The sequence below is a fragment of the Paramisgurnus dabryanus genome, chromosome 1, assembly GCF_030506205.2.
Source record: "Paramisgurnus dabryanus chromosome 1, PD_genome_1.1, whole genome shotgun sequence".
NCBI classification, from domain to species: domain Eukaryota; kingdom Metazoa; phylum Chordata; class Actinopteri; order Cypriniformes; family Cobitidae; genus Paramisgurnus; species Paramisgurnus dabryanus.
Window position 1 is genome coordinate 57,491,710 of NC_133337.1, and position 26,320 is coordinate 57,518,029.

Genomic DNA, 26,320 nt, shown 5'->3' on the forward strand with positions numbered 1-26,320 from the left:
GTTCCACACTTTTGGATTAAGGGATAGTTTACAAAAAAAGCAAATTCTGTCATCATTTACTCATCCTCAAGTTGTTCGAAACTGGTATAAATAACTTTGTCTGTTGAACACAAAGATATTTTGAAGAATCTTTGGGGCACCATTGACTTGCATATTTAGAAAACAGAATACTATGCAAGTGAATGGTGCCCCAACACTGTTTGGTTACAAACATTCTTTAAAAAATCTTACTTTATGTTCAGCAGAACAAAGTTATTTACACAGGTTTTAAAAACGTTTAAAACATTTTTTTGGGTAAAGTCTTACTTTACTTTAGGTCTATGTGCTTTACAATTTAATGGTTTGAAATGGTCAGAAAACAGGCGTGATTGTGTTAAGAGAATTGTACCTTCAAATTTATCATGCTACAAAAGGTTGTAGATATTGAAAAAAATTGACAATTATTTTATTAATATATATATTTTAATTTTGTCATTATATTCAGAATCATATCCAAAGCCCATCTTTGTTTGATTGTTTACTCTCATTAACATAGTAATTATAAATGCTTTAAGATGTCAGATATTTTGAAGAAAATGTTGTGTCTCTAATAAAACATATTATATTTTTCTATTCTTTTTTAAAATCGTTTTCAGAACAAATATAATTTAGTGTTGTTTTTGTTATGTCTGGTCATCAGAATACCCATGTTTCTGTTACATGAAAGGCATCGCTTTAGATTACTGTGCCAATTCTTCTACCGGGGTTTGCTTGACAATGTCAATGTGTATTGCCAATGGAAATAAATAAAAGCTTGGAAATCTTGGCTTTTTGCTCCTTTTTGTTCTGCTACATTTTCTATCTTTGAGGTTCAGTTCTGACCATTATGATGTTATTTATTTATTTTTTGAAACAATGGCATTGTGATATTTTTTGACATGCTAGTTCATTTTGAAAATATACAGAAAAGGAAAAAATGAGATAATAACTGTTTTCTGAATGTAAGCTTTGCTAACAGTGGTTGAGGTCAAACAATGGATTTAGTATGTAATAGACAAGTGGCTCTGAGAGCATTAGCCAGCCTTTAGAGGATGGGATCAGTCACAAGCCAAAGCTTGTATCACAGACAGACATCTTGCAAATATTCATCTAAGAGTTTGAAATGTGAAATTCGGGTCATATGTGGCATTATGTGTGCAGTATTTAAATGAGGACGCAGGGATGGTCTACTGCATCTCTGACCTCTCAACAGGGAAAGAAAACTCTAGCTTCCTTGCAGCCAATATTCCTGACATAACACTTTTAATCATTTTCATTTCCACTGATCTGCCAAAAGCATTCCAATTAGACAGAATCATTGTGAGCTTTGAAATGAAGTATGATTCATGAATTTGCATAGTTTTTATAGTCACATAAATTGGCCAATTAATGCTGTTTATTGTAATATTAAAGTAAATATCAAAAAGTAGCTTTGAATCAGTCCTCTCAAAAAGTTGGTTTAACTTAAAAGGTTGCCTTAAAAGTTTGAGTTATTTCAACTTAAAAGTATTAGTTTACACAACAAATTACAAATGGAAATGTTAAGGGACCAACATAACTTACTTTTGTTTTTAAGCTAAACTCACAAATAGTGTAGGGCTGTTTGTTTTACCATTAGAAGCACTATCTTAAAAAAACTGAATGCCAAATCCAATCCTAAATCTTTAATATTTCAAATAAACATGGAAGTATTTCATATCTTAAGTAAAAAGCCCAAACTGTCTCGTGGCAAATGTTGTTTTTTTTAGATCTAGGTAAAGCATCACAAAACTTTTACTTTGTCCTTTCACATTACAACTTCTTTTACACTTCCAAGAACATACTGTTGAGCTAAAGGGCACAGTTATTAGAAGTATGATGCATTACATATATAGCTTTTAGGACAGAGAGGTATTTCGTGTCTTCCTGATACCACACAGTGCATATGGCAAATGCCATTGATCATCACAGCAGGAACAGGTCAGACTCATTTATTTCTGGAGAAGAGCTCTGGCTCATAATCATTAACAAAGACATATGATATTCTGTACAGCAGTGTTTGTTGTACATCATGTTCCACTTAAAAATTGAAGTATTTTAAAGCACATTTGTTAAATACCATTCAACCCCTCAAACAGTTAACATAGACTGATTATTAACACAAAAAAACCTTTCAAGGCATCAATAAAAGACACTAGTATGGAGTACAACCTTACTTAACTATAAAATAAAATAGTAAGAAAAAGAGCAGAAGCAGAGAAAAACTATAATTGAGAAACAATAAGTTCACATTTTATGCACTTGATTCATTGTGCTGAATAACAGTGTTGAGTCAAAACTGGCCACCTCTGATTTGGTCTGAAATATGAATAGCTAGATTTTAAAAAGATGATAAAACAAAAAGCTGGATGTTCGACCTGGAAGGAATAACAGGGTTAAGTATTGTAGGAAGTATTTTGCTGATCAAGTAAGGGCTGTGCTTCATTTGTCTGGGTAGATACTGAAAAAATACAATTATCCTTTAAGGAGATGGTTGTATCCTCCTTGCCATGCATCTCCATGTCTGTAAAGGACACGTCATTCGCATCTTCCTCCTGAAAATTCACAAAAGTTTCAATAAACATAAGAAATATAACTATGTACAACTCATTATAACATTCCTGCATATACACTACTCTCAAAAAAAAGGTACAAAAGCTGTCACTGGGACGGTAACTTTTAAAAAGGTCCTAATATAGTATTTTGGTACAGATATGTACCTTTGAGGAACCAGTATGCGCACCTCTAGGGTACAAATATGCCCCCTTTTAGGTGCAATTTTTGTCTTAGACCGCAATGAAAACCAGGCATTTAAATTTACAAATGTAAACAAATGCAGAAGACTAAAACAAAAATGAAATGTAAAATCAATAAGTATTTAAAATTCTTAACTATATAGGTGATTAATAAACAAATAAGCAATTCTGATACAGAGACCATGTTAACAAGTGTGTACGAAAGGTCAGATTTCCATGCATTTCTTAAAGGACTTTTTAATACCTTAATCTTTAAGCCATCATCACTGCAATTTGTGTAATGTGTTGTTCAACCCAGCATGAGTGCTTGCTATCACTAAAGCTTCTATTTAAAATTATTTGTGCTGAAAAATAGCATCAGAAAAATGCTAAATTTAAACATTTTCACTATAAAGGTATAGAACTGTTCAAATATTGCCTAATTATATGCTTAGAATAAATCCAATAGCAAAGAGTGGGGCATTTCCGGTGCATTTCAACATCTACACTCTAAAAAATGCTGGGTTGTTTTTAACCCAGGGCTGGGTCACTATTGGACAGAACACACTGCCGGGTAAAAATGACCCAACTGCTGGGTTGTTTCAACATGGATGCTTGACAATAACCCAGCAATTGGGTTAAAACAACCCAGCAGTTGGGTCATTTTAACCCGGCAGTGTGTTCTGTCCAATAGTGACCCAGCCCTGGGTTAAAAACAACCCAGCATTTTTTAAAGTGTAGTGGACACATCTTAATGGTGCACCTAATAATAACTATTACTTAATCCAGATGTACTATACATGAATACAATAAAAACAAATGGACAGCTTTCATCCTCATTCATGATATGACTCACCGGTGTTTTACACATGAGACATGATTCCTGTGGACAACACACTGAGACAGAGATGAATATGAGGGTTGCAACAATTAGAGCAGCACTGGGCAAAATAAAGATGAGGTGATTCACATCTGATGAAAAATTATTATTTAGAGATTAGATGTATAATACACACAAACCAACCTCAGCTGATCTTTAAATAAGATAGCAGAAAATTAAACATTAAATAGTTGGAGTGAGCTAAATATATGCCTAACCAATAAAACACACTTCATTTGCATCCTGTGGAAAGTCAAAAATCTGTCTTTAAAACAGATCAAGTTAAAGGAGCCCTTTTGCTGGCTAAATAAGACTTGCAGTGGCTAATGTACTTCTATGTATTATGGATAAAATATATGTTGCATGTGTAAATTTGTAGCAATAGCCAACAACACGTTTTGACGAGTCAAAAATTATAATTTTTTTATGCCAATCATTAGAATATTAGGAAGTAAAGATTCTGTTCCATTAAGATATTTTGTAAATTTCCTACTGTAAATATATAAAAACATTATTTATCATTAGTAGTATATGTTGATATGGACAATATTTTGGAGATTTTTTGACACACATATTGTGAATGAGCATAAAGTTTCACTTCAAATTATGTCAGACACAGATTTTTAATGGTCAAGCTCACTCACACGACTTTCATTGAAAGTTCATTTTGCCTTAATTTCAAGTATTAAACCATGATAATTGTCAAATGATCCCTATACAGTTAGTACACTGTAAAAAGTCATGTCAACTGTTTTAAAAATTTAATATAACTTTTTTGTCAAATTTAGTTAAACAATAGCAACTCATCACTAATCAATGTTTAATAAAGTAAATCAAAATGACTTGCACAGTTAATCTGAATAAACATTAAAATGTAAGACGGCAACATATTTTTAACGGTGTACAGTACTAAAGACAACACTCCATAAAGATTCTTTAAGTTGAAGTAAACACAAAAACGTTCAAATAAATGTAGTATACTTACGGCTGTTTTGCACATAAATGTTGTAGGATGTCTGAAGGTTGCTGATATCATTTGTTACGTTGACTTCTAGGCAATATGTACCTACTGATGTAAAGGTGTAGTTCAAATTGAATACATTCTTATAAAGCCTGATTAAATTACAGGAAGTTGGACTGGATGAGAGACAATCTGATAAAACCCTCCAGCAGATCCAAACAGGAGGACTAAAACACATGTAAAAGAAAAAATAAATAAATTCAAAAGATAACGCATAGTTTAAAGACTTTATGAAGAATTAATAGTGCTTTAAATACAGCTACTGCTACATTTGTCCAATTGTCTACATTTTAATATATATTTACTGTACCTTCCTTCAACATGAAAGGACAGACTGCTGCTTTGGTCCACGTTATAAATCAATGGTCCTCTTAATTCAATGCTCCGTATGGCATCTACAAAAAAAAAAAAATTAAAAAAAACCTGTAGCTGATCTTTGACATGTTAACCCAATTAGTAAAGATAAAAAATACTGATGACAAGTTATGGTGATGTTGAACCCACCTAACACATGCAAATCTATAGAGTACAGCCCAGATTGTTTGGTTGTGTTGCTTCCAATGCTTAATTTAAATGTATAATTCCCAGGTGTGGTGTATCTACACTGCACAAAGGGATCCGGGCCTTCAAACACTTGCCTTAAAAACAATGACAATTGTAAAAAGCATATAGTTAAAGATAAAATATAAGTTAATTGAAACAATAGCCACAGACATAGATTACCCATTGCCCAGGCCCCATGTGTATGTGAAAGCCACAGATTGTAAGTTATGTCTCGGGTCAGAGAGCTCAAAAGTAACCAGGGTAGGTACGTAGGTGGCCAGATCGCCACTGTCCCGCAAATATGTGAAATTTCCCTCCATCTGATGGAAAGTGATCTTTCCTGGCACATTACCTATGGCAAAATGAAAACAACGTGTCAGACGACAGCAAAGTCTGCAGCAGTGATAGCCAATAGACATTAGAGGACTATCTTACCAGATGAATGGATTAAGTTGTCGGGTATGCCAAGAACAACAGGGAGGAAAAGTGAGAGGAAAGTGTAAACCAGAACACTCCGGATCCTGAAGGAAATCAATGTACAGATGAAATACACATTCAGTATAAATACAGAATAAAAAATTAACATGATTACCTGTAATGTAGAAGCATGTTCATACCCACTACCTAAAGAGTACCCTATACAGTATATTTACCAGTATTTTACCAGCACAGGTCTACAAATGAGTATGGGCAATGCAATGGCTTGTGACTTACAGTCAGAGTCACTCATGTCTTCACACTCTTTGGTAAAAGCTTGAAATCTTATCCACGTGAATTCTTGTCATCATATAAATGAGGTTTATTGTGTTGCTAGAGAATATAATTCATGCAGAAACGTAACTAATTCACAAGCACACTCATACGTAAGAAGCTAAGTTTCAGTATTACAATTCATTTATGCATTTGGCAGATGCTTTTATCCAAAGCAACTAACTTCAGTGCATTGTAATCACAAAAGTCACTGCATATTATATATACATTTATTTAATTCTAGTATATAACGCAAACATCTTAAATGGCCACAGAGTGGCGCTGTAAATTGCAGAGTTACGTTTCGCAGTTTCTGTCTGATTGATTTGATACCATACATTTCGATATACAAGTGCCATTTCAAATGAAACTTTTAGAAGCACCTTAATTTTCTCTATACCGCTTTCGCCCTCCCTTAATATTATATTTTTGTTGTTCAGTATTATTATTCCCCATTTTTTGTTTTGTTTTCTCTCATATTATGTGCTATCACTGCGTACTAGCAGTGCGTAAGTTAACGTATCCCGTACCAAAAGTATCCTGTCCAATATTTATGTATAGAATTTATGATTTTTTGGTTGACTATAAAATTGCCAGTCACATTAAAAATCAATAAACAAAACAATAATCACTTCAAAACAGGTAGGGACACCCATAAAAAAACTGGTAAAGGATCGTCAACAAATTACTTAAAATCTTCACAAAGGGATCCTTACTATAAAATTCGTTTAGCTGCAAAATAAAATATAAATACGAACATGTGCTGAATGGGATAGGGAAAAGGCGATTCGGTGACGTCACAGATCCCACCTTTCCCACGCGTGGCCTGATCGGTTGCTCAGAAGGTTTCATCTTCGTTCAGCGCATCAGTGCGGTGTCGTGTCGTCCGTGAGCGCGCCTGTGCGCTCTGTTCTCTGCCCACGTTCATATGCTTTAACAGGTGGAACGACAACACAGGATTTGTACTAGCAACCTGAAACAAACACATTCTCACTGAGGACTTTTGAGGACCACCTGCCAAAATGTCTCGAGCACCGGAGGACGTAAACAAACTCACCGAAAGCACTTATAAGGTACAACTCGCTTTACAATGTTTAGGTATGTTGTACTTTATGCGGCTCTTGGCAGATTGACTCGTGAGACCAAAGTACCACAAGTACGAGTCAAAACAGACGCTTCCAAATCACCATTTGCTATACTTCTTTTGCCCTATGTGTCCAATAATGAAATGCACTCTTGTTAGAAATGTTCAAGTTAGTTAAATGAGTTGGATAATAGAAACACGGATTTATATTAAAGTTCTTCCTGTTGGGTTTCTGGGCTGGAAACCTGTTTGTGCTGCAGTGTTTCTGTTATTGCATACCTGACTTGTTCATTGTTTTGCCAAGGGTGTGTGCCTGGGGAATTAACAGAGGAGCTGCCCAGATTTACATTGTCGGGCATTTCAATAGAGAGCCCCGGGGCCCAAGATTGACTTTAGATGGACCTTGATCTCATAAGGCAATTGAATAAGAAATATAAGTAGTAAATGATTAAACAGCTGCAGTAGAAAGTAAATAAACAAAAGTGTAATAAATATCCGTTTATGATATTTCTAAACCAATAATATGGTTGAGCAGTTTTCGTAAACCAAAAATTATTTCGAAACAATGTAGAATTTTAGTTAAATAATAACAATACTGGGCAATGTATAGGTTACCTGTGTCACGATTATGTTCAATTCAAATGTATAACTAAAGCACTTTTCAGATTTTGGCATTCTTGCCGAGCAACTTTACAGTAAATACAAATGACAAAATACATGGAACACAAAGTTATTTCAGTTTCATTCAACCTTAATAACTTGCTTTCCACTAAAAACTTTAACACAAGCTGCGTTTCCTGCTTTTCCAGAATGTAGTGGAGCAGTTCAATCCAGGGCTACGGAATCTGGTCAACCTGGGAAAGAGTTATGAGAAGTCAGTGTCAGGTAATCACATCACATTACATTTACATGAATGCAATTGGCAAGTGCTTTAACAGTTACAAAAACATTTTATCTTTATGCGTGTTTCCTGGAAATCGAACCCGCAACATGTTGAATTTTTAACGGAGTGCTGTACCAGTTGAGCTACATTACTTCTTGCACCATCACCACCCTGCTTTTTGTATAATGTTGCTTTGTGCAAAACACACATCAGATCGAAGAACTGCTCTGATAACATGAGATGACAGATTAAATGACGAAAATACCTCCAGCACTGATTTCAGTTCCTATTAATCAGTGCAAGTTATTTGTGTTTTACAGCAATGAACTTGGCTGGAAAAGCATATTTTGATGCCGTTTCAAAGATTGGGGAAAGTGCTGCAGTATCACCGGTTTCCAGGGAGCTGGGTGAGTATGACTTCGTAACCGTGCACCAGAGGTCCTTCACAATCTGGCCCTCATCATTACAGATGGGTCTAGAGTGGCATGAGTCATTTCCATGCTTTGGAATATTGGGAGTCTATTTTTAATCAAAAGACTGCATAAACTATAGTTTTGTGATGTATCACTGACAGATTTGCTTTGTATTCATACTATCTGAATACTATGACACAGCTGTCATTTTTAAATTGCTATCTATAAGTCTATCTCTTATGGTCACATGGTTTCATGGTCACTGGTTTGGAAAATAATATGTTAATGGTGTATTAAAAAGGGCGTTTAAAGCTGCATATTTTCACATAATCTTTGATGTTTGGGGAAAAACAGTAGTTGGCTGATTTGTAGTGATCTGGGAACCTGTCTAGACAGTGTATATGACCACCAGACAGTGTGAATTCTCTCACATGTTTTGCATCGACTGACAGCAAACACACAAAGCAAACAGTTGTGCTGACAGATTTTGGCCACAAGTTCTCACATCTTGAACCCCTTCAAGACCTTTAAATCATTTGCATGGCTCAAATGTTACATAAGAACAAAATAAGTATTCAGCTAGGCTTTGTTAACCCTAAACTTCCACTTTATGGTTATAATGACTTTCAAACAGAAAGCTATATATGACCATGCATCATATAATCTAGTAGTAAATACTTTAGTGCTTACTGGAGCAAGCAAAGTTATTATGGTAGCTTGTTCTGTAAGGTTTTGATTGCTTTTGACACTACACTTGATAAAGTAAGCATTGTCTGTGCCAATGGTTAAAGATCCAGAATAGGCAGAATAGGTAAATGTATGATGTAAACTTGATAGTAGCATAATTAACAAAATAAAGGCTAAATTACTCTTTTAAATGTCTGGGCCACATTAAATGAAACCAGGAAATTGGTTCTTATTGTAACTTTTCCAACTAACTCTTAACTTAACTTAGTGATTTCTCTGGGGAGTCTAAACATTCGTGTATGAATGGAATGTGAGAAGTGCTCGGTCTGGTCACCACCCTTTTCCCCTTGATGACACATTCTTCTAAAATTAAGCTGAAGAACATTCAAATAAAAAATACTTTTGTTCCTTGAACAGAAACAAGTAAATGGCAAGGTATGATTAGTCGCCTACTTGAATTTGTAGCGTCAGACATTAGGTTACTATTAGGAGCTCGCTGAATTTCTAACATCCTGGAGAATGTTTGGTTTAGGTGCTTGATGTGAATGACCTGTTGCCATTTTTGTTTGGTTTATCAGCTTTTAAAAAATTGTGTAAGAGTTTCCTGAGATCACTGTGCAGTTTGGATGAAACTGGTTTGTTTTCACAGATACAATCAATGATATAACTAGATGCATTTTGTGGAGGTGGGTTGCCATTGTTAGACAATACTGCTTCGCCATTATTCTTAAGCATGAATACATTAAATAGTTGTTTAGAAATTGTTCTTTGTGATTCGTTGCGATTTTTATATACGTCATTATGATCTAAACTGAAGTTAGGAAAGCACTTTGGTATGAGGACAACAACAAACATGCAAAAAATGCCCCTGAAAAGAAATACTTATCCATCTGTCATGTTAACCTGCAGGTGTTTTCTTTAAATGCATATTGAAGGTGTCTAAAAAACAATAGTTTTACTTTTCATTTTCAAGTCATCCACATAACTGCACTTGGTGCACCTGAAGGGGATCATCTGATGCACAGCACAATTTCAGTTTTGTGTGTATTGTTGACTTGTAATAAGTCACTTTTCTTGTCCAGTGAACCTCCTTTCTTGTAAAAAAGGAATTTATGGCATCAAAACTGCGTAATATGTTGTTTACATAGGTCCTCACAGTTTTTTTTATGAGAGCCACACAGATAGGACAAAGTTAGTGGAGAGCCGTGTTTACCGTGAAGTATCAAAAGTTACATCCAGTCATAAATAGCATGTCTGCTGTCATCCATGAACATACAATATGCAATGCAATAAATACAAGGGGGGGGGGGGGGTCATTCTTTGTCATTTACCTGTCCAATTTGTAACTGAGACAAGAAGATTTCCCTCAATGACAAAAATGCAGTGCTTCCGAACCGTAGGGTCCCTTGCTCTTAATTTGATGACAGATTGATGTATGATATTACAGTAAACTTTGATGTCATATGACACACACTCTGTGCAAGCGAAATATTATATATTTCATCTTGATAGTGTTTGAATTACTTTTACATATTTTATCATGATGATAGAAATGAATAAAATGTGCCCGTGGATCGAAAATATATAATTATTTCGAGCTGGGCTACAAGTAAAGTCATTTCAGAGTAAGAGGAAGTTCTTATTTTAATAAAAGATTATAAAGACAAGCATCTTTTTATATAGTGTTCACTGAAAAGGTAAATAAGGTAAATTTTACATTGATATTACAGTACATTTTGAGTTTTTGAGGGCACTAATGGTAATCCATTGAGAATGTCCTGTAACCTTTGAATGGTTGTGCGCCCTTATGTGAAAACACACAGGGGTTTTGTTGGCACTCTTGGTACAAAGACAGCATTTACCCATGCACTCTGCTGACCTTTCCATGTTAATAATGTTATTAAATCTGCCATACAAGCTTCAGCCGTAATTTACATCTTGCCTTTGCTTGTAAAAACAAACAGAGCTAATGGAGCTTTGACCGACTGAAATGACACTCAACTGATCATACTGGACTGTCTGTGTATGTTTATATGGGCCAGGTTTTGTCTTTATAACAATAGACTTTTTAGCTGTATGTTCACTTGATATTGTGAAGTGGGCTAGTTACCTCTCAGTTAACCTGCACCTGTCACAAAATTCTAATTCTGAGATTAGGATCATCAAAGATTGATTTCAGTTTTTGACATGACGTTACTCAGTCAGTATATTAAAGATAGCAGTCAATATAAGATATAAAGTTATATATTTTCACAGATTGTTCTTTACATTATGGGAAGACTATATGTAGAAAACACAAAATCACAAAAATTCATTTTCATTTTGGTGCCTTAATAGTATTAAATATGAATTTCTACATTTAAGAAGAATCATGGCACATGTTCTTTATCAGACTATGGCTTTGTTTTGAATGGCTCTCATTACTGCTATCAAAGTAAATTTTCATATGCTGTAAAAATTCCTTGTTGCACTTAAAAGTTTAAGTTTAAACAACTTGAATTAATAAGTAATTTCAACTATGCAGAAGTTGCTGTAAATTATAAAAAAGCTGTAATAACTTAAGCCCATTTAACTTTATTTTTTTATTTTTAAACAAAAATGCATACTAACTCATCACTAGTCTAAAATGTTTAAATGACTTGTTGATTTTAAATTTAAATGATCTAAATGTAGTATGTATTTAGTTAAACTTAATTGTTTTAGTTACCTTAGCACAATTAAATTGAGTTGATCTGAGTACAAATTAATTAAATTCACCAGTGCTACTATTATCTAATCATCATACTAGTTGATCAACAGCACACATTAGCAAGCTAACCATAAATAAAACTCAACTGAAACAAAAGGCATAAACGTTTTCAAAGTAAATGCTTTTAAATCAAGGCATTTACACTTACAGCGTAATGCTTTCTGATCAAAACAACACTAAATAACTGATACATGTCTATGAGATTGTTTTTATCCTAAGCAATTGCTACTCATCTGTACAATGGTAAAAACCCAACAACAACAAAAACGGCAAAAACGAAACACTAATATTAAAAACATACCAAACATTAATAAGTCCCCCGTCTTATCTTATATTATTAAAAATGCATAAAATAAACCTTTTTTTACATTTAGTCTTAAGTCTCATGCAAAGCAGGCTGGTAACTGGAAACCAGTTTTAGCAATATTGTTTAATACAACACAAATTATTTATTTATTCCCAACTTAAATGAGTAAATTTCAAAACATGTGATAAGCTTAGAAACCACTTTATATTTCCAACCAAAAATGAAATTGTGTTTAACGATATTGTGATGAGCAAATTTTAATTAGCCTATGTTAAATTTAATTGGGATCAAAACCTTTTATTTTGTGTTGCCTAAAAATGTTTGAAGTCAGTCTTTAAGTGTTTATTCAAGTTGAGTTAGTAACATTACCAGACATAGTTACAACACAGCACTAAGGTAGTATGCATGTTTCATTTCCAGGTGTGGTTCTGGTTGAGATTTCAGAAGTGCATAAGAAGGTCCAACTGGAATTAGAGGAATTTGTAAGTACACATGGCCTTCAAGATAGTCTGTGTTCATGTTGATACCCAACTGTCTGCCCTGTCTCTCTAGCTCTCTTATTTCTATTCCTCATTTTTCATTAATCTTCATGGTTTGAATACATTTTCCATATACTATGCTTATACATGACAATGTTGTCTGTTGTCTTAGGAAACATAAGTATGTGTGCTTTACTTTGAAGCGAGTTTATCTTTGGTATGTGACCGTATCGAGTGCTGACCCTCAGTTCTCATTCCTTTAAGAGAATTGCTCCCTTTAAAAACCTGCACAACCATTTTTATCAAAACATCTTCGGTATTCTCTTTCACAGAATGTGTTATGAATGTTTAACTCCAAAAGATAAGAAAGCAGTATTTCAGTTTTGTTCAGTATTTCTACATTGTCACAATACCTACTGGAATTTATCATAGTGTAATATCACGTTATCGATCAGGTTATTGATTTTATCCACCAGTAATATGGTAATATGATGTTTATACAGCTTAATATCTGCAGTTTTACGTTGTAGATGTGAAAGCACTTTAAATTAAAACAGATTTTAATTGGCTGCAAATGCTTCATCGCGCTGAGAAAGTAAACCCAAACATATCATTCCTCTGTATCTTTACCAATATACTTTAGTATGGATTCTGCTATTCTACTATTCTTATAGTTATCATAGGCAATTATTTAATTATTTCGATTGTTAATATACATCTTATGAAAAAAAAGCAATGATACCATGTGTATTTCATAAATGCGTCTACTTCCTATGCTAGTATGTATTTGTAAAGCTGCTTCAAAGCAGACCTGTGAAAAGTACTATAGAAATAAGTTTGAATTGAAATCGTAATGAATCTTCCATAGTTTGAACTTTCATTGATGTTCTCAACAGTTCAAGAAGTTCCACAGGGAGTTAATCGCTGAACTGGAAAAGAAAACCGATATGGACATCAAGTACATGAATGTAAGTATTTTATGGTTTTGATGCTTTTTTGTAATTTGAATGCACCTGTGTGAGCTGGAAGATTTTAACCTTTAATTTTACAATCCTTCTAGGCCACTTATAAACATTACCAATCAGAACACAAAATTAGGCAAGACTCTATAGACAAATCACAGGCCGACCTGAAGAAACTGCGCAGAAAAAGTCAAGCAAAGAATTCGTCCAAGTATGATGTCAAAGAAAACGAGGTGAGGGCATCTTAAATTTTTACGCATCATGCTATTGGTTGAGCCAATGTTGCTGTGTTGGAGTGAATGAGATGGGGAAACTAAGCAATGTTTTACCATTTTTTTAATTTATATTTTATTTTGAAGTCAATTTATAATATTATTTTCTTATTTATTCCAACATTATAAACTGGGAGAGGAGAAAGTATTTAAATAATAAAAGAAACACTGTTACAACTTTTACTGGGGCATTACCCTTTGAAGAGGTCTCATTATGTATGCATACATTTTCTGACAGTGTATGCACTTTAACTTAAAACTTAACTTTTTAAGTTATTTTAGTGCACAAATACTTCAGTTGAGTTTTGGAGGGCTTTAATTTTTAATACCAGTTTGTTTTAGCTTATCGGTCGGTACCATTGTGTTCCTTCTTTGAAAGGTGCATTGTTTCTTTGAACAATTAGCAGTGGAAATTTGTAAGCAAAAAAAACAGCAACTATAATCGTATAACAATCCTGTGCTATCAGTCAAATGATCAAAAAGTCTTACGAAGTGTTAATTTAATTTGTACTATTGTAAAGACAACATCACGCTCAAAACCCATTCTAGGTGGCGCTGGTGGAGCTTGTATAAAAACTTGTTTTTCAAACCCGAAAGTATATGTTAGCCCTGTTTAAGGTTACGTTACTTGTTTTAGTGTTGCCCAGTTTACATTGATTTTAGCGTCATTCAAATGGTGCCCCTTTATTGCTCATCATAAAGCGTAATTTGTGTCAGTAAAGTGATTACTTCTAAAAGCATGCCAGCTGATAGCATAAGAAACTATTTTAAATGCACTGCTATCTATAGACCGCCGTGAGATAAAACCATAGCCGTCCAACTTCTTATCTATGCAAGATCTGAAGTACAAATGAAAAGTGATTCTGACAAAAGACAGAAAACAACTCCAAGGAAACAAGCAGCGTTCATAGTCACTATGACAACTAAAAGCACAGAGCTATAATAGGAAAAGGTATCCTGTACAGAAGATCACAGATCACAATGCTTCTGGTGTCATTTTAGAAGTGGTCTCATTCTTTCTTTGTAAAGACAAAGTTGCTCATAAGTTAATGACTACATTAACCTGAAGTGTTGATTGCGTGAACTTTTTAAGTAACAGTTTTGGATGAAGATTCATCATGATTTATTTACCCTCGTGCCATCCCAATTGTATTTGACCTCCTTTCTTTAGTTGAACACAAACAATTTAGAAGCTGTCAGTCATGTTATCTTATTTATTTTGAGTGTATTTAGTGATCAATACATCACATATCCATGGCAGCAACATACAGATCAGTGTGGTAAGTTGAAATATGATTACACGTCCGAATCTAATTGGTTTTAATGTCTCCTGTGACGAAACGCACAAATGACACACAAGTACGCGACAAATCAATATGTGTTTTCTTTTCCAAACGTATCGTTTCGTTACAGAAGACATATATTAAAGGCAGTTAGGTGATTAGATCCAAAAACATTTTTCGTTATGCTGGTTGAAAGTATCCTCCCATCCTGATAGCAATCACTGTTAAGTTGTCTAAATGTAGTTTTATAAATATGTGATCCTGGACCACAAAACCAAAAACATGTAGAAAAACCAAAAAAATACATTGCATGGGTCAAAAAATTTTTTCTTTTATGCCAAAAATCGTTAGGATATTATGTAAAGATCACTTTAGATATTTTGTAAATTTCCAACTGTAAATATTAGAAAACGTTATTTTTGTGAGTGGATGCAGCAAAGTCATGATTTAAAGTAACCAGAATCTCCCCTACAAACTTTCCTCCCCGTGCCTTGGGGATTTCCCATTCAAGTTTGGTTTATGTATAAGTTTACAACTTCCCACATTCAGTCAACATTCAGGTCATTACAGCACTAAAACAATCCTTTTCATTAATATGCTTTGCTGTATACAGACTTTATTGGACTTGGAACTTTATTTTTGCCCTGTCAAGTTCTAGGTTTTCAAATTGTTGTATCTCAGGCAAATATTGTCCTGTCCTATCAGCTTTCGGGGGATGTATAAATCTCAGTTTCAAAAACATTGACCCTTACGACTGCTTTTGTGGCCATATATGTTTGTGTACTCTGTATAATAATTATACACACACGCACACACACACACACACACACACACACACACACACACACACACACCTATATATAGCCTATATTTAAGCCTATATACATGTGTATATACATTTGTACATTTATATTAAATAGAAATACTTAATATAAATATATATATTTTTCTTAAAGTTATACATGTGTGTTTTATATATATATACACATATTTATTATACACAGTACACAAACATATATGTTGTAAACAAAAACGTTTATTCTGCAAACGATTAATCTGGATTAATCATTATGCATCACTACTCCAGGGTCACAAATATGTCATCTGCGAAAGGCGTAGGAAGGAAAAATGTTCAAGCAAACACTGCGTTCGGACCGAATGCAATGATTGGACAAATGCTATGTTTTTATATTAACAAGCAAACTACTATGTGTACACACCTGAAAACTTGCTGTGTCTTATTCTGATTTAAAACAGTTGTTTATGTTTGTTATTGTACTTATGTTATTCACCTTGTACTGCAAAGTTTTCTTACTGGTGAATGAGACGTGACAAAGTAGGCTTCTGGTTTGTGCGTGTTAATGTGTTTTAAGGAGGCGTGGCTTTGGATGGCGATTTGAATTGAGGGTGGGATCGGGATAACATTGCTTGCAGGCTAGCAAGATGGTATAAAAAGATGACATGATGATATTTGAATAAAAATAATATTATTTGAGTTTAACTGAAGAAAGGAAGTCATATACATCTGTGATGTATGAGAATGAGTACATTTTCATATTTAGCTATTCCTTTGAATATGTTGATACTCGTTTTTGTTGAAACAAAGTTGGATATAATCTATAACCATCATTTGATGATTCAACAATATCTTCTGGTTGTTATGGGTTTTCAGTGTCTGGAGTCCATCACATCCCGACAAACAGACATGCAGAGGTTTATTGCGGAGGGATGTAGAGAAGCCCTGCTGGAGGAGAAGAGGAGGTTCTGTTTCGTAGTGGACAAACATTGTGCCCTTACCTATCAGCTAGCGGCTTTTCACGACAAGGTGACCTAAAAATCATGCTGTGCTTGAGTAAATGTTTGCCTAAATTTGTCTGTTTTTTTTTTGTACATGACATTCCTTGTTTCCTGATTAACTGTTTGTGAACTTTCCCATAGGCCAATAAGATACTGACTGACAAACTGCCCAACTGGCAGGAAAAGTGTACAGATGCCACCAAGGTGCCAGACACAGTGATTACCATGATTGAGAGCCTGAAGACTCCAGTGCCAAGAATACCCGAGTTCTCGTCTATGGTGGAGCGCAGAAACGGAGTCAGTCTCATAAAAAATACCTATGCTGCATTCATAAACAATACATATGACATTTAACAAGCTTTGGATAACAAAACGTTATGGTCTATACTGACTATATAGACGGATATATCACAGACATTATCTTAAAATCTTTTGGTCTTTAAATCATAATCTACTCTTGTAGTTTTCACATTGCTGTATTTATGTCCTTGTTTATATGTCATACGTTATTTGGTTTTATTTTATATTAGAAGAATTCAGTTGACCTGCCACCAGCCCCGCCGCTCAAAGCCCACACAAGTCCACTGGCCAACATGTTCAACCAGGAGGTTCCCAGAAGCCCCATCTCATCCGAGCAGTACTCGGGTACTGTATCATAAAATCACTGCTTAACAGTCGAGATTTTCAGTCATTTTTATTGTCAGTTTGATTACTAATCAAAATAACTGCTGATGCAGAATCCTTTTGAAAATGCTGCATGAATAACGCTTTTTTTTAAATCAACAGATCAAGACAGCCTAGATGGAAATGGCATGTCCAGGTCTACGTCAGAGTCCAGCGGGATGGATATTGTAAAGAAAACCAGGGTACAAACTATTTTCCCCCACACAGCAGGAAATAATGAGACCCTTCTAGGCTTTGATGATGGAGACATCATTACATTGCTGATTCAAGAGGAGAGAGACGGATGGCTGTATGGAGAACTAGAACATAATGGACAGTAAGTTACTTGACTGAAATGTTTTTCATGATCTGAAGGCATACGACGATGTTTGGAATTAGTAGCGTGGGGAAAAAATTGTAATTGTGCTAACATATTTATTTATTTTTATTAAACAAATATTATAAATAAATGTCAGAGGAACATTTTTTCCAACGAAAAATGTATGGTTATAAACTTTATGGTTAAAAAGTTAAAAGATTATGGGACAGGGTTTAGATTGGTCCAGGACTAGGCTTTAGTCATATTAGCACATTTAAAAAGTTTTTTAAACATATCTTACAAAAAACAAAAAAGATGTGCATATTGAGACAAAACAATGGCAATGATATAAGTTAAAGGGGACATTTCGCAAAACTTTTTTTTAAGATGTTAAATAAAACTTTGGTGTCCCCAGAGTACGTATGTGAATATTTAGCTCAAAATACCATACAGATAATTTATTATAGCATGGTAAATTTGCCACCTTGTAGGTGTGAGCAAAAATGTGCCGTTTTGGGTGTGTCCTCCTGTTAAATGCAAATGAGTTGATGTCTGCACTAAATGGCAGTTCTGTGGTTGGATAGTGCAGATTAAGGGGTGGTATTATCCCCTTCTGACATCACAAGGGGAACCAAATTTCAAATATCTATTTTTTCACATGCTTGCAGAGAAAGGTTTACCAAAACGAAGTTACTGAGTTGATATTTTTCACATTTTCTAAGTTGATAGAAGCACTGGGGGCCAAATTATAGCACTTAAACATGGAAAAAGTCAAATTTTCATGATTTGCCCCCTTTAAAATATGTCAGTGCAAGATGTTTTTTAATTAAGGCAGCTTAAACGTGGATTTTAGTCCGGGACTAGTATAAGCCCTGTCTGGGAAACCGCCTCTAAAAGTTTTAAATGTTTTTGAAAATGAAGATTTGTACAAATTTCATGCAAATGGTGGTTATTTTGAAGATATATATAAAATGTAACATAGTTTTGACTTATTTTGCATTCGTTTTGTTACATATGATAATTTCCAGAGTTTTTGTTATTTCATAATTTTGATATTTACTTGATATTTAGATATTATTCTAAAATGTGGTATAATGCAAATAATGAATGAATGAAAAGTGACCCTATGCTTTTGAACAGTAAAGGGATAGTTCACTCAAAAAAAAAAAAAAATCATTTACTCACCCTCAAGTTGGTTCAAACCTGCATAAATTTGTTTTGCTGAACACAAAGGAAGATATTTTTAGCAATGTTTATAACCAAACAGTTCTGGAGCACCTTTGACTTCCATTTTTTTTCCTACCAAGTCAGTGATGTTCCAAAACTGTTTGATCACAAACAAATTATCTCATTGTAAGCCAAAGCAGTTTTGTTTATATGTGCGTTTCACAGTTCAAGTTGTTTCAAAGAAGCTTTACAAAAAACAGCTGTGCCTTAAATTCATGAGGTCATCACTGAGCTGTAAAATGTGGTATAAATAGGAGGTCATTCTTTTGCTGTGTGAACATGGTAAATGTTTACAGTGTCAGCACAAATGTTCCTCTCTATGACGTACACATCAACTTCTGATATGCGTGGCATGTTAAATATGCCTTACCGTATTTCTCCATAATAATACAGTAAATCTTTAGAAACATGAAACCAGTATTTCCAGCTCAGAAAAGCTAGTTACTAAAAAAATTCAAGTGGGGAAAATGACTCAATAAAAACAATAGACATAATATATATATATACGTGCTACGTGGCAAACAAGTTACCAGTAGGTTCAGTAGATTCTCAGAAAACAAATGAGACCCAGCATTCATGATATGCACGCTCTTAAGGCTGTGCAATTGGGCAATTAGTTGAAAGGGGTGTGTTCAAAAAAATAGCAGTGTGGCATTCAATCACTGAGGTCATCAATTTTGTGAAGAAACAGGTGTGAATCAGGTGGCCCCTATTTAAGGATGAAGCCAACACTTGTTGAACATGCATTTGAATGCTGAGGAAAATGGGTCGTTCAAGACATTGTTCAGAAGAACAGCGTACTTTGATTAAAAAGTTGATTGGAAAGGGGAAAACCTATAAAGAGGTGCAAAAAATGATAGGCTGTTCAGCTAAAATGATCTCCAATGCCTTAAAATGGAGAGCAAAACCAGAGAGACGTGGAAGAAAACGGAAGACACCCATCAAAATGGATAGAAGAATAACCAGAATGGCAAAGGCTCAGCCAATGATCACCTCCAGGATGATCAAAGACAGTCTGGAGTTACCTGTAAGTACTGTGACAGTTAGAAGACGTCTGTGTGAAGCTAATCTATTTTCAAGAATCCCCCGCAAAGTCCCTCTGTTAAAAAAAAGGCATTTGCAGAAGAGGTTACAATTTGCCAAAGAACACATCAACTGGCCTAAAGAGAAATGTAGGAACATTTTGTGGACTGATGAGAGTAAAATTGTTCTTTTTGGTTCCAAGGGCCACAGGCAGTTTGTGAGACGACCCCCAAACTCTGAATTCAAGCCACAGTACACAGTGAAGACAGTGAAGCATGGAGCATGATATGGGCATGTTTCTCCTACTATGGTGTTGGGCCTATTTATCGCATACCAGGGATCATGGATCACTTTGCATATGTTAAAATACTTGAAGAGGTCATGTTGCCCTATGCTGAAGAGGACATGGCCTTGAAATGGTTGTTTCAACAAGACAATGACCCAAAACACACTAGTAAACGGGCAAAGTCTTGGTTCCAAACCAACAAAATTAATGTTATGGAGTGGCCAGCCCAATCTCCAGACCTTAATCCAATTGAGAACTTGTGGGGTGATATCAAAAATGCTGTTTCTGAAGCAAAACCAAGAAATGTGAATGAATTGTTAAAGAATCATGGAGTGGAATAACAGCTGAGAGGTGCCACAAGTTGGTTGACTCCATGCCACACAGATGTCAAGCAGTTTTAAAAAACTGTGGTCATACAACTAAATATTAGTTTAGTGATTCACAGGATTGCTAAATCCCAGAAAAAAAAATGTTTGTACAAAATAGTTTTGAGTTTGTATAGTCAAAGGTAGACACTGCTATTTATTTGAACACACCCCTTTCAACTAATTGCCCAATTGCACAGCCTTAAGAGCGTGCATATCATGAATGCTGGGTCTTGTTTGTTTTCTGAGAATCTACTGAACCTACTGGTAACTTGTTTGCCACGTAGCAATAAAAAATATACTAAAAACCTTGATTATTCTGGTTAGTCACATTGTACTGCTATTATTTTGAACAAGACTGTATATATATATATATATATATATATATATATATATATATATATATATATATATATATATATATATATATATATATATATATATATATATATATATATATTAGTAGGAAAAGGAAAAGTGCTGAAAACAATTGAATAAGTTAATATTTTTTATAAATTATTAAAATATTACATTTTGATTAAAGCTGTTTTTATGTTAAAATACTTCCTAATTTCCCTGTATAATAGCAGATTATATTACATAATATATTTATCTAACTTATTATAAACTAATTTATTTAAGTACTTTCAAACCATTGCACTCTCAAACAGAGAGCATCCTTACCAGCCCACACTGGATTAACTAATAATGGGAGTTTGGCACTACACAGACATTACAGTCTAACTCCAATTGGACCTTTGTACTTAGAATGACAACATAATGTAAAATATTAAATATGCATATCAAGATGTAATAACAGGAATGTATGAATGATCCTGATTTTAATGGCTTCCAATAGTCATGGCTGTTACATCAGCTCAGTATGGTCTTGTTTTTGTTTATTTTGGCTATTTTAATGAGCTCCTGCCATTTCAAAGGTCTAGGTGGGTGTGCAAGTTTCCTCTAGCTAACTATTACATCGGCGCAGGCACTATATTTGAGAAATGAAATGTCTTGATGCATTGACGCACACGGAGTTCAAAGTTACTGTGTGACCGTTCCTAAGCAACAGCATCCAAATTCATCCTTCAAACTTCACTGTGATAATAACAAGATTAATAAAATTTATTTATTTAATAGACATTGATACACATTACGATTGAACTGTTTGTGTTCATTTGCAGACGGGGCTGGTTTCCTTCATCTTATTGTCGAACTTACAACGAGCCAGCCATCGGGAACAGGTGATTCTGCTTTTTAAAGGAAAAAATATTGATGGGATTTAACTAAAACTAGTAAATCCAGCAAACGATCGAGTGAATGACTGTGGTCTGTGTAATTTGTGTTCAGCAGAGTGGAGAGCCCGATGCGCAGCATGACTGTGGTTGATGGTCCAGAGCACCAAGAGGAGGTGGAGGAACCCATGCTGCTGCCCCCGCCTGACTACAGTGACTCATACCGGGACAGACCCATCAAGCCCTCCACCCCCTATCCACAGAACATGGTAAACACAACACAGCGCTAATGGGAAAGCTGAGGGCAACATAAGTTGAAGACACTGACATTTTTTTAGTCACTTGGAAAGCTTGCCAGATAACAAAACACTGTTAAAGTAGCTTACTGTCTTGAAGGAGGTGATATCTTTTAATTATATAACTATTTGATGAGATTTTATTTAGCTGCATTTTTCTGGCATAAAACGTTTTTAAGGGGTTTCTGATGTTAAAGAACCGACCCACTGCTGTTTTTGCTCTCATATAAGTTTTCGATAAAAAGATTTGGGGTTCAAATGTTGCACTTTTTAAAACTTTATTTAACTTATCTGGGAGCAACTCGGTTCATTTTTTAACAAGCACCTGCTGAATTTTTTTTTTTTTTACTGTTTTCAGCATAAACTCACCCTATAAAATGTAAAGAACTGAAAATATGTAAAAATATAACCTTGATATCTTTTTTTTGTCTTACTCAGTCAATATTAAAGTTTTCATTAAAATCAATAATTGAAATTCAACTTTGGTTTATTTAGTTATCAGCCAAAACAAGAAAAAGAAAAACCTTTGCCTCTTCTTTTGAATATTTATCCTGTTGTAGCTGGAGTAAAACAGGCAAAGTCATTGTCGTGTATTTCAAGGGGGACTCCCTGGTCAGATCAGGTTCCCTTTTAGAGCGAACACGAAACCTCTGCTTTTCCCTCCTACACCACAGCACTGATTGCACTTTTATGCATCTATTGTGTATTGTATTATGTATTTGTCCAGTTATACATTAGGTTGCACGATCTAAATAGCTGCTGGATACACATTAGAGTCAAAAGACCTGGAGTAATGTAACCTTTGTTATTTGTTAAGGGGCATAGGAGGGGTAGATGACTGCTCTGCATTACTATCATTGTGATGAATTAAAAGACATCTAAAAATGCTCCCTACCTGGTTCTGAGTCTGACATGGTGTTGGAAAATTGGAACAGGATAGCAGATGAATGACCCCACATATCACTGCCTCTGGGCACGACATTAAACAACTTTTTATACAGTGAAAGTACCAAAAAAGTTGTGTGAAGCCATACAGTACATTAGCAATTTCATGCTAAAAGTTTTTGCCATACTGATGTCTCGGATATCAATATTTGGTGGATTAAATACCAGTGTGAGGTCTTTAAATAATTGTTTTTTTATTATTTTAGTTATCTTTAAGAAATGTCAAATCCATATCAGAGAAATGTCACATCCATAATGTTGTTTCTTCCACATAAATGCTTACATGTATGTGCCTTCTCCGTTTGCTTCTGGTTTGGGCATTTTAATTCACAGAATTCCTACAAAGTTTGTTGTTTTCCAAATGCTCCCTTTTTGTCACATTCATAACAGATGTATATTTTCTATTATTACACTGCACTGTAAAATTCTGATTCTGATTGGCCAGTTGCGACATTCCAATGTATGTTATTCTGAGATAACCGCTCAAAACTAATAACACACGGTAACCTGAATGCTGCAAATCATTTTGACAGGTACAGTTTAATATCACACAAAAATTTATTTAATTACATAATAGATTTACAAATAATTTAACCAAATAGTGTGTTTGTGACATTTGAACATCTTTTCTCATCTTAAAACCGAAAGTAAACAGGTTTTCCATGCAGAAGGTCTGCATTCGTTAAAAATTTGGAAATAAAATATTTCAAATTAATATTTAATGTTCCTTACCTTACTTATGAGGTAAATAGCCTTGTAATTAACGGGATAATATAGGAAAATATATATCAGTACCCATACCAATAATATATTGATAAGAAATACATCCTCTGAAAATTACATTTATATTTTTGACTAGAGGTGTCATATCCATATTGTTGGAATTTCTAATTTGTTTAGAAACGGACTGAACGTTTGAGATTTTTTCCTTAACTTCTCACATTTCTATAGAGGTCCGGATGTCACATGACCCATTCTGTTATGCCACCATACTGGCAGGCAAGGACAGCCGGGAGCGAATATAAAATTTATGACAACAGCAGGAGTTTCATGGCAACAGAGTTCACTGTGCACTTTAATAAAAAAATAGATCATCATGTACATCCAAAACTCTTTCATGACATTTCATGGTTACTATTAAACATAAAACCCTTATACAACATGTTAAAATAGTAAGGTTTGTAAGGCATAAACAGTCTGGTTTAAAATTATTATTCCACGGGCATCGATACCAATGCTACAGTGCTCAAGTGCTTTTCCTGCCAAAAGGGCGGAGTTCAGGCTGCGCGACGTCAACTGGCAGCTGTTTCTGAATGGTTCATATCAGAGTTATTACACATATTGATAAACTCAATATTCAGATTAAAGTTAAGTAGTGTAAGTATATGGAGGATGAGGTAACAGAAGGAACGGTTACTAGTTATTGCCTGCTTAAAGATTATTTAATCATAAGCAAGTCACTTACTATTTTTTTATGACTTTTATCAAACTTTGACTCATACAATTTCTTGCATCCTGACTCTTTACAGTTTGTAGTCACTTGAAGTAGTTACGATTAGATTGTCAGTGTTGAGGAAGCCAACGCTTCCAGAATATCAAGATTCCTGACGCAGATAATGAGGTCATAGTTCCAGGTGTTAAAGTGACATCCTAATCAAACCAGTCCAACAAGGAAACTCAAGTCACTACTTTAAACCTCTCAAACTTATAATTTAATTTACACTGCTCATTTTTCATCTCATTGTTTTATTTTTTTGCAACAGGTGTCAAATGGTAACGCCGTGCCTCCTTTTTTGGGGTGAGTAATTTATTATATATCACCAGTACCAGTAATATGACCTAGAATTTATCTTTATCTTCATTATCCTACCAGGGCTGGAAATCCATTTTCCACAGTGAAACTACGACCCACCGTCACAAATGACAGATCGGCCCCGAAAATTTGATGATGGGGACCATCCATAGGCTGATGTATATTTGTGTCTGAGAGGTGGTTTGATTGAAGAAATGCAGATACGGCGGAGCAACCAAACTGAAGAATTCTGTTACAGCTTTATTTTTAATCCACTGCAGAGTTTTTAGGAGGCAGCACACTTAAATTTACATGAGCCATTATTTATAAGATATTTAGACTTTGATTAAATTATTATTGTTTTAACTGGATTCATACACTGAGTTTTTAAGATAATGCACAGCGCTAAACAGCTCTTGACACCTCCACTTAACGAATATCTAGTTTCTGACCATATTGGTCCTATGTCTAAAACTAGGGCCTTGTTAAGGTAAGCTGAAGTCACATAGGTGGTCTAATGTTGAAGTATTGCAGTCCCAAATTGGAAACACAACACAGCAAAATCTTCATTTCAAATTCTAGTGAAGTCGTTTGAGGTTTTAAATTTTGTTATTACTTCATGCCAGATGCCAATGTGTGTATATGGATTCATATTAGCCTGTTTTTAATATACAATACAATACAATATCATTGTTTTTGTTTATTGATATAATCCTTACTTCAGACCATTTTACACTTTAACAGGAGGAATATGTAGAGTGTTTCAAACAGTTTTTGTTTTTATTCATCATCTTGTAAAGTAAAGTATAAAACAGGAAAAATAATGGCACATTGTTGGATTTATCTGGAGATCATCTGTAATTCACGAGCATATTTACCTTACTGACAGAAACAGATGTTTGGATCTTTTAACTAAATACTGTTTTTTATATATATTAAGTATTATAAGGTTGTGTACATGTTGCTGTTGCTTGCATGTTTTTAAGTTGGGGAAACGTTTCTTTCAGACATCTTAGTTTTTTGTTGCAATATTGATTTATTGTCCTGTCTGTTATATCACATTACTCTGAAATAAAGATGTATATGAATATATAAGAGGTTTTTTATTTTACTCCCACATATCACAAGAATTTTCACCTGTTTTACTGTAGATGTGCTGTATTGACTTAGGGTTACACAGGTCTTATCTATGCAGTAGTCAAGAGAGACTAAGACTCAGACCGCCCACTATTCTTTTAATAGTGTAGCTAGTTAAATTCAATGTTTCTCTCATTGGTGCTGTTTATAT

At 34.5% G+C, this 26,320-nt stretch overlaps 2 protein-coding genes across 6 annotated transcripts; one reads left to right on the plus strand and one right to left on the minus strand.

Annotated features, from left to right (window-relative positions):
- Positions 1-1,715: 1,715 nt before the first annotated feature.
- Positions 1,716-6,913, minus strand: tmem130 (transmembrane protein 130). Of its 4 annotated transcripts, none has more exons than XM_065242543.2 (8): positions 6,776-6,913; positions 5,651-5,736; positions 5,396-5,567; positions 5,177-5,310; positions 4,983-5,067; positions 4,637-4,839; positions 3,628-3,743; positions 1,716-2,591 (listed from the first exon to the last, which is right to left on the minus strand). In XM_065242543.2, exons 3-8 carry the CDS (start codon positions 5,533-5,535, stop codon positions 2,433-2,435), a joined length of 837 nt encoding a protein of 278 aa, XP_065098615.1. In that variant the 5' UTR covers positions 5,536-5,567; positions 5,651-5,736; positions 6,776-6,913; the 3' UTR covers positions 1,716-2,432. The 4 variants fall into 4 exon arrangements, with proteins under 4 accessions (XP_065098615.1, XP_065098618.1, XP_065098617.1 ...); XM_065242546.1 differs by having other exon boundaries at positions 6,724-6,788; XM_065242545.2 differs by lacking the exon at positions 6,776-6,913 and adding an exon at positions 5,930-6,012.
- baiap2l1a (BAR/IMD domain containing adaptor protein 2 like 1a) lies at positions 6,899-26,121 on the plus strand. Of its 2 annotated transcripts, none has more exons than XM_065242541.2 (14): positions 6,899-7,038; positions 7,859-7,934; positions 8,253-8,339; positions 12,509-12,570; positions 13,464-13,535; positions 13,628-13,762; positions 16,757-16,909; positions 17,023-17,178; positions 17,412-17,526; positions 17,668-17,881; positions 21,949-22,008; positions 22,118-22,268; positions 25,004-25,038; positions 25,114-26,121. In XM_065242541.2, exons 1-14 carry the CDS (start codon positions 6,988-6,990, stop codon positions 25,184-25,186), a joined length of 1,440 nt encoding a protein of 479 aa, XP_065098613.1. In that variant the 5' UTR covers positions 6,899-6,987; the 3' UTR covers positions 25,187-26,121. The 2 variants fall into 2 exon arrangements, with proteins under 2 accessions (XP_065098613.1, XP_065098612.1); XM_065242540.2 differs by having other exon boundaries at positions 22,115-22,268; positions 25,114-26,119.
- Positions 26,122-26,320: the final 199 nt, after the last annotated feature.

Excerpts from the sequence above, each read along its gene's own strand:
- tmem130 (XM_065242542.2), bottom strand. The coding sequence starts at position 5,830 with ATGAACATGCTTCTACATTACAG. Across the intron at positions 3,744-4,636 it reads CATTTATGTGCAAAACAGCC|ATGTGAATCACCTCATCTTT; the intron begins GTAAGTATACTA and ends ATTTTTCATCAG. Across the intron at positions 2,592-3,627 it reads GTCTCATGTGTAAAACACCG|GAGGAAGATGCGAATGACGT; the intron begins GTGAGTCATATC and ends GTGAATTTTCAG.
- baiap2l1a (XM_065242540.2), top strand. The coding sequence starts at position 6,988 with ATGTCTCGAGCACCGGAGGACGTAAACAAACTCACCGAAAGCACTTAT. Across the intron at positions 13,536-13,627 it reads TGGACATCAAGTACATGAAT|GCCACTTATAAACATTACCA; the intron begins GTAAGTATTTTA and ends CAATCCTTCTAG. Across the intron at positions 13,763-16,756 it reads ATGATGTCAAAGAAAACGAG|TGTCTGGAGTCCATCACATC; the intron begins GTGAGGGCATCT and ends ATGGGTTTTCAG.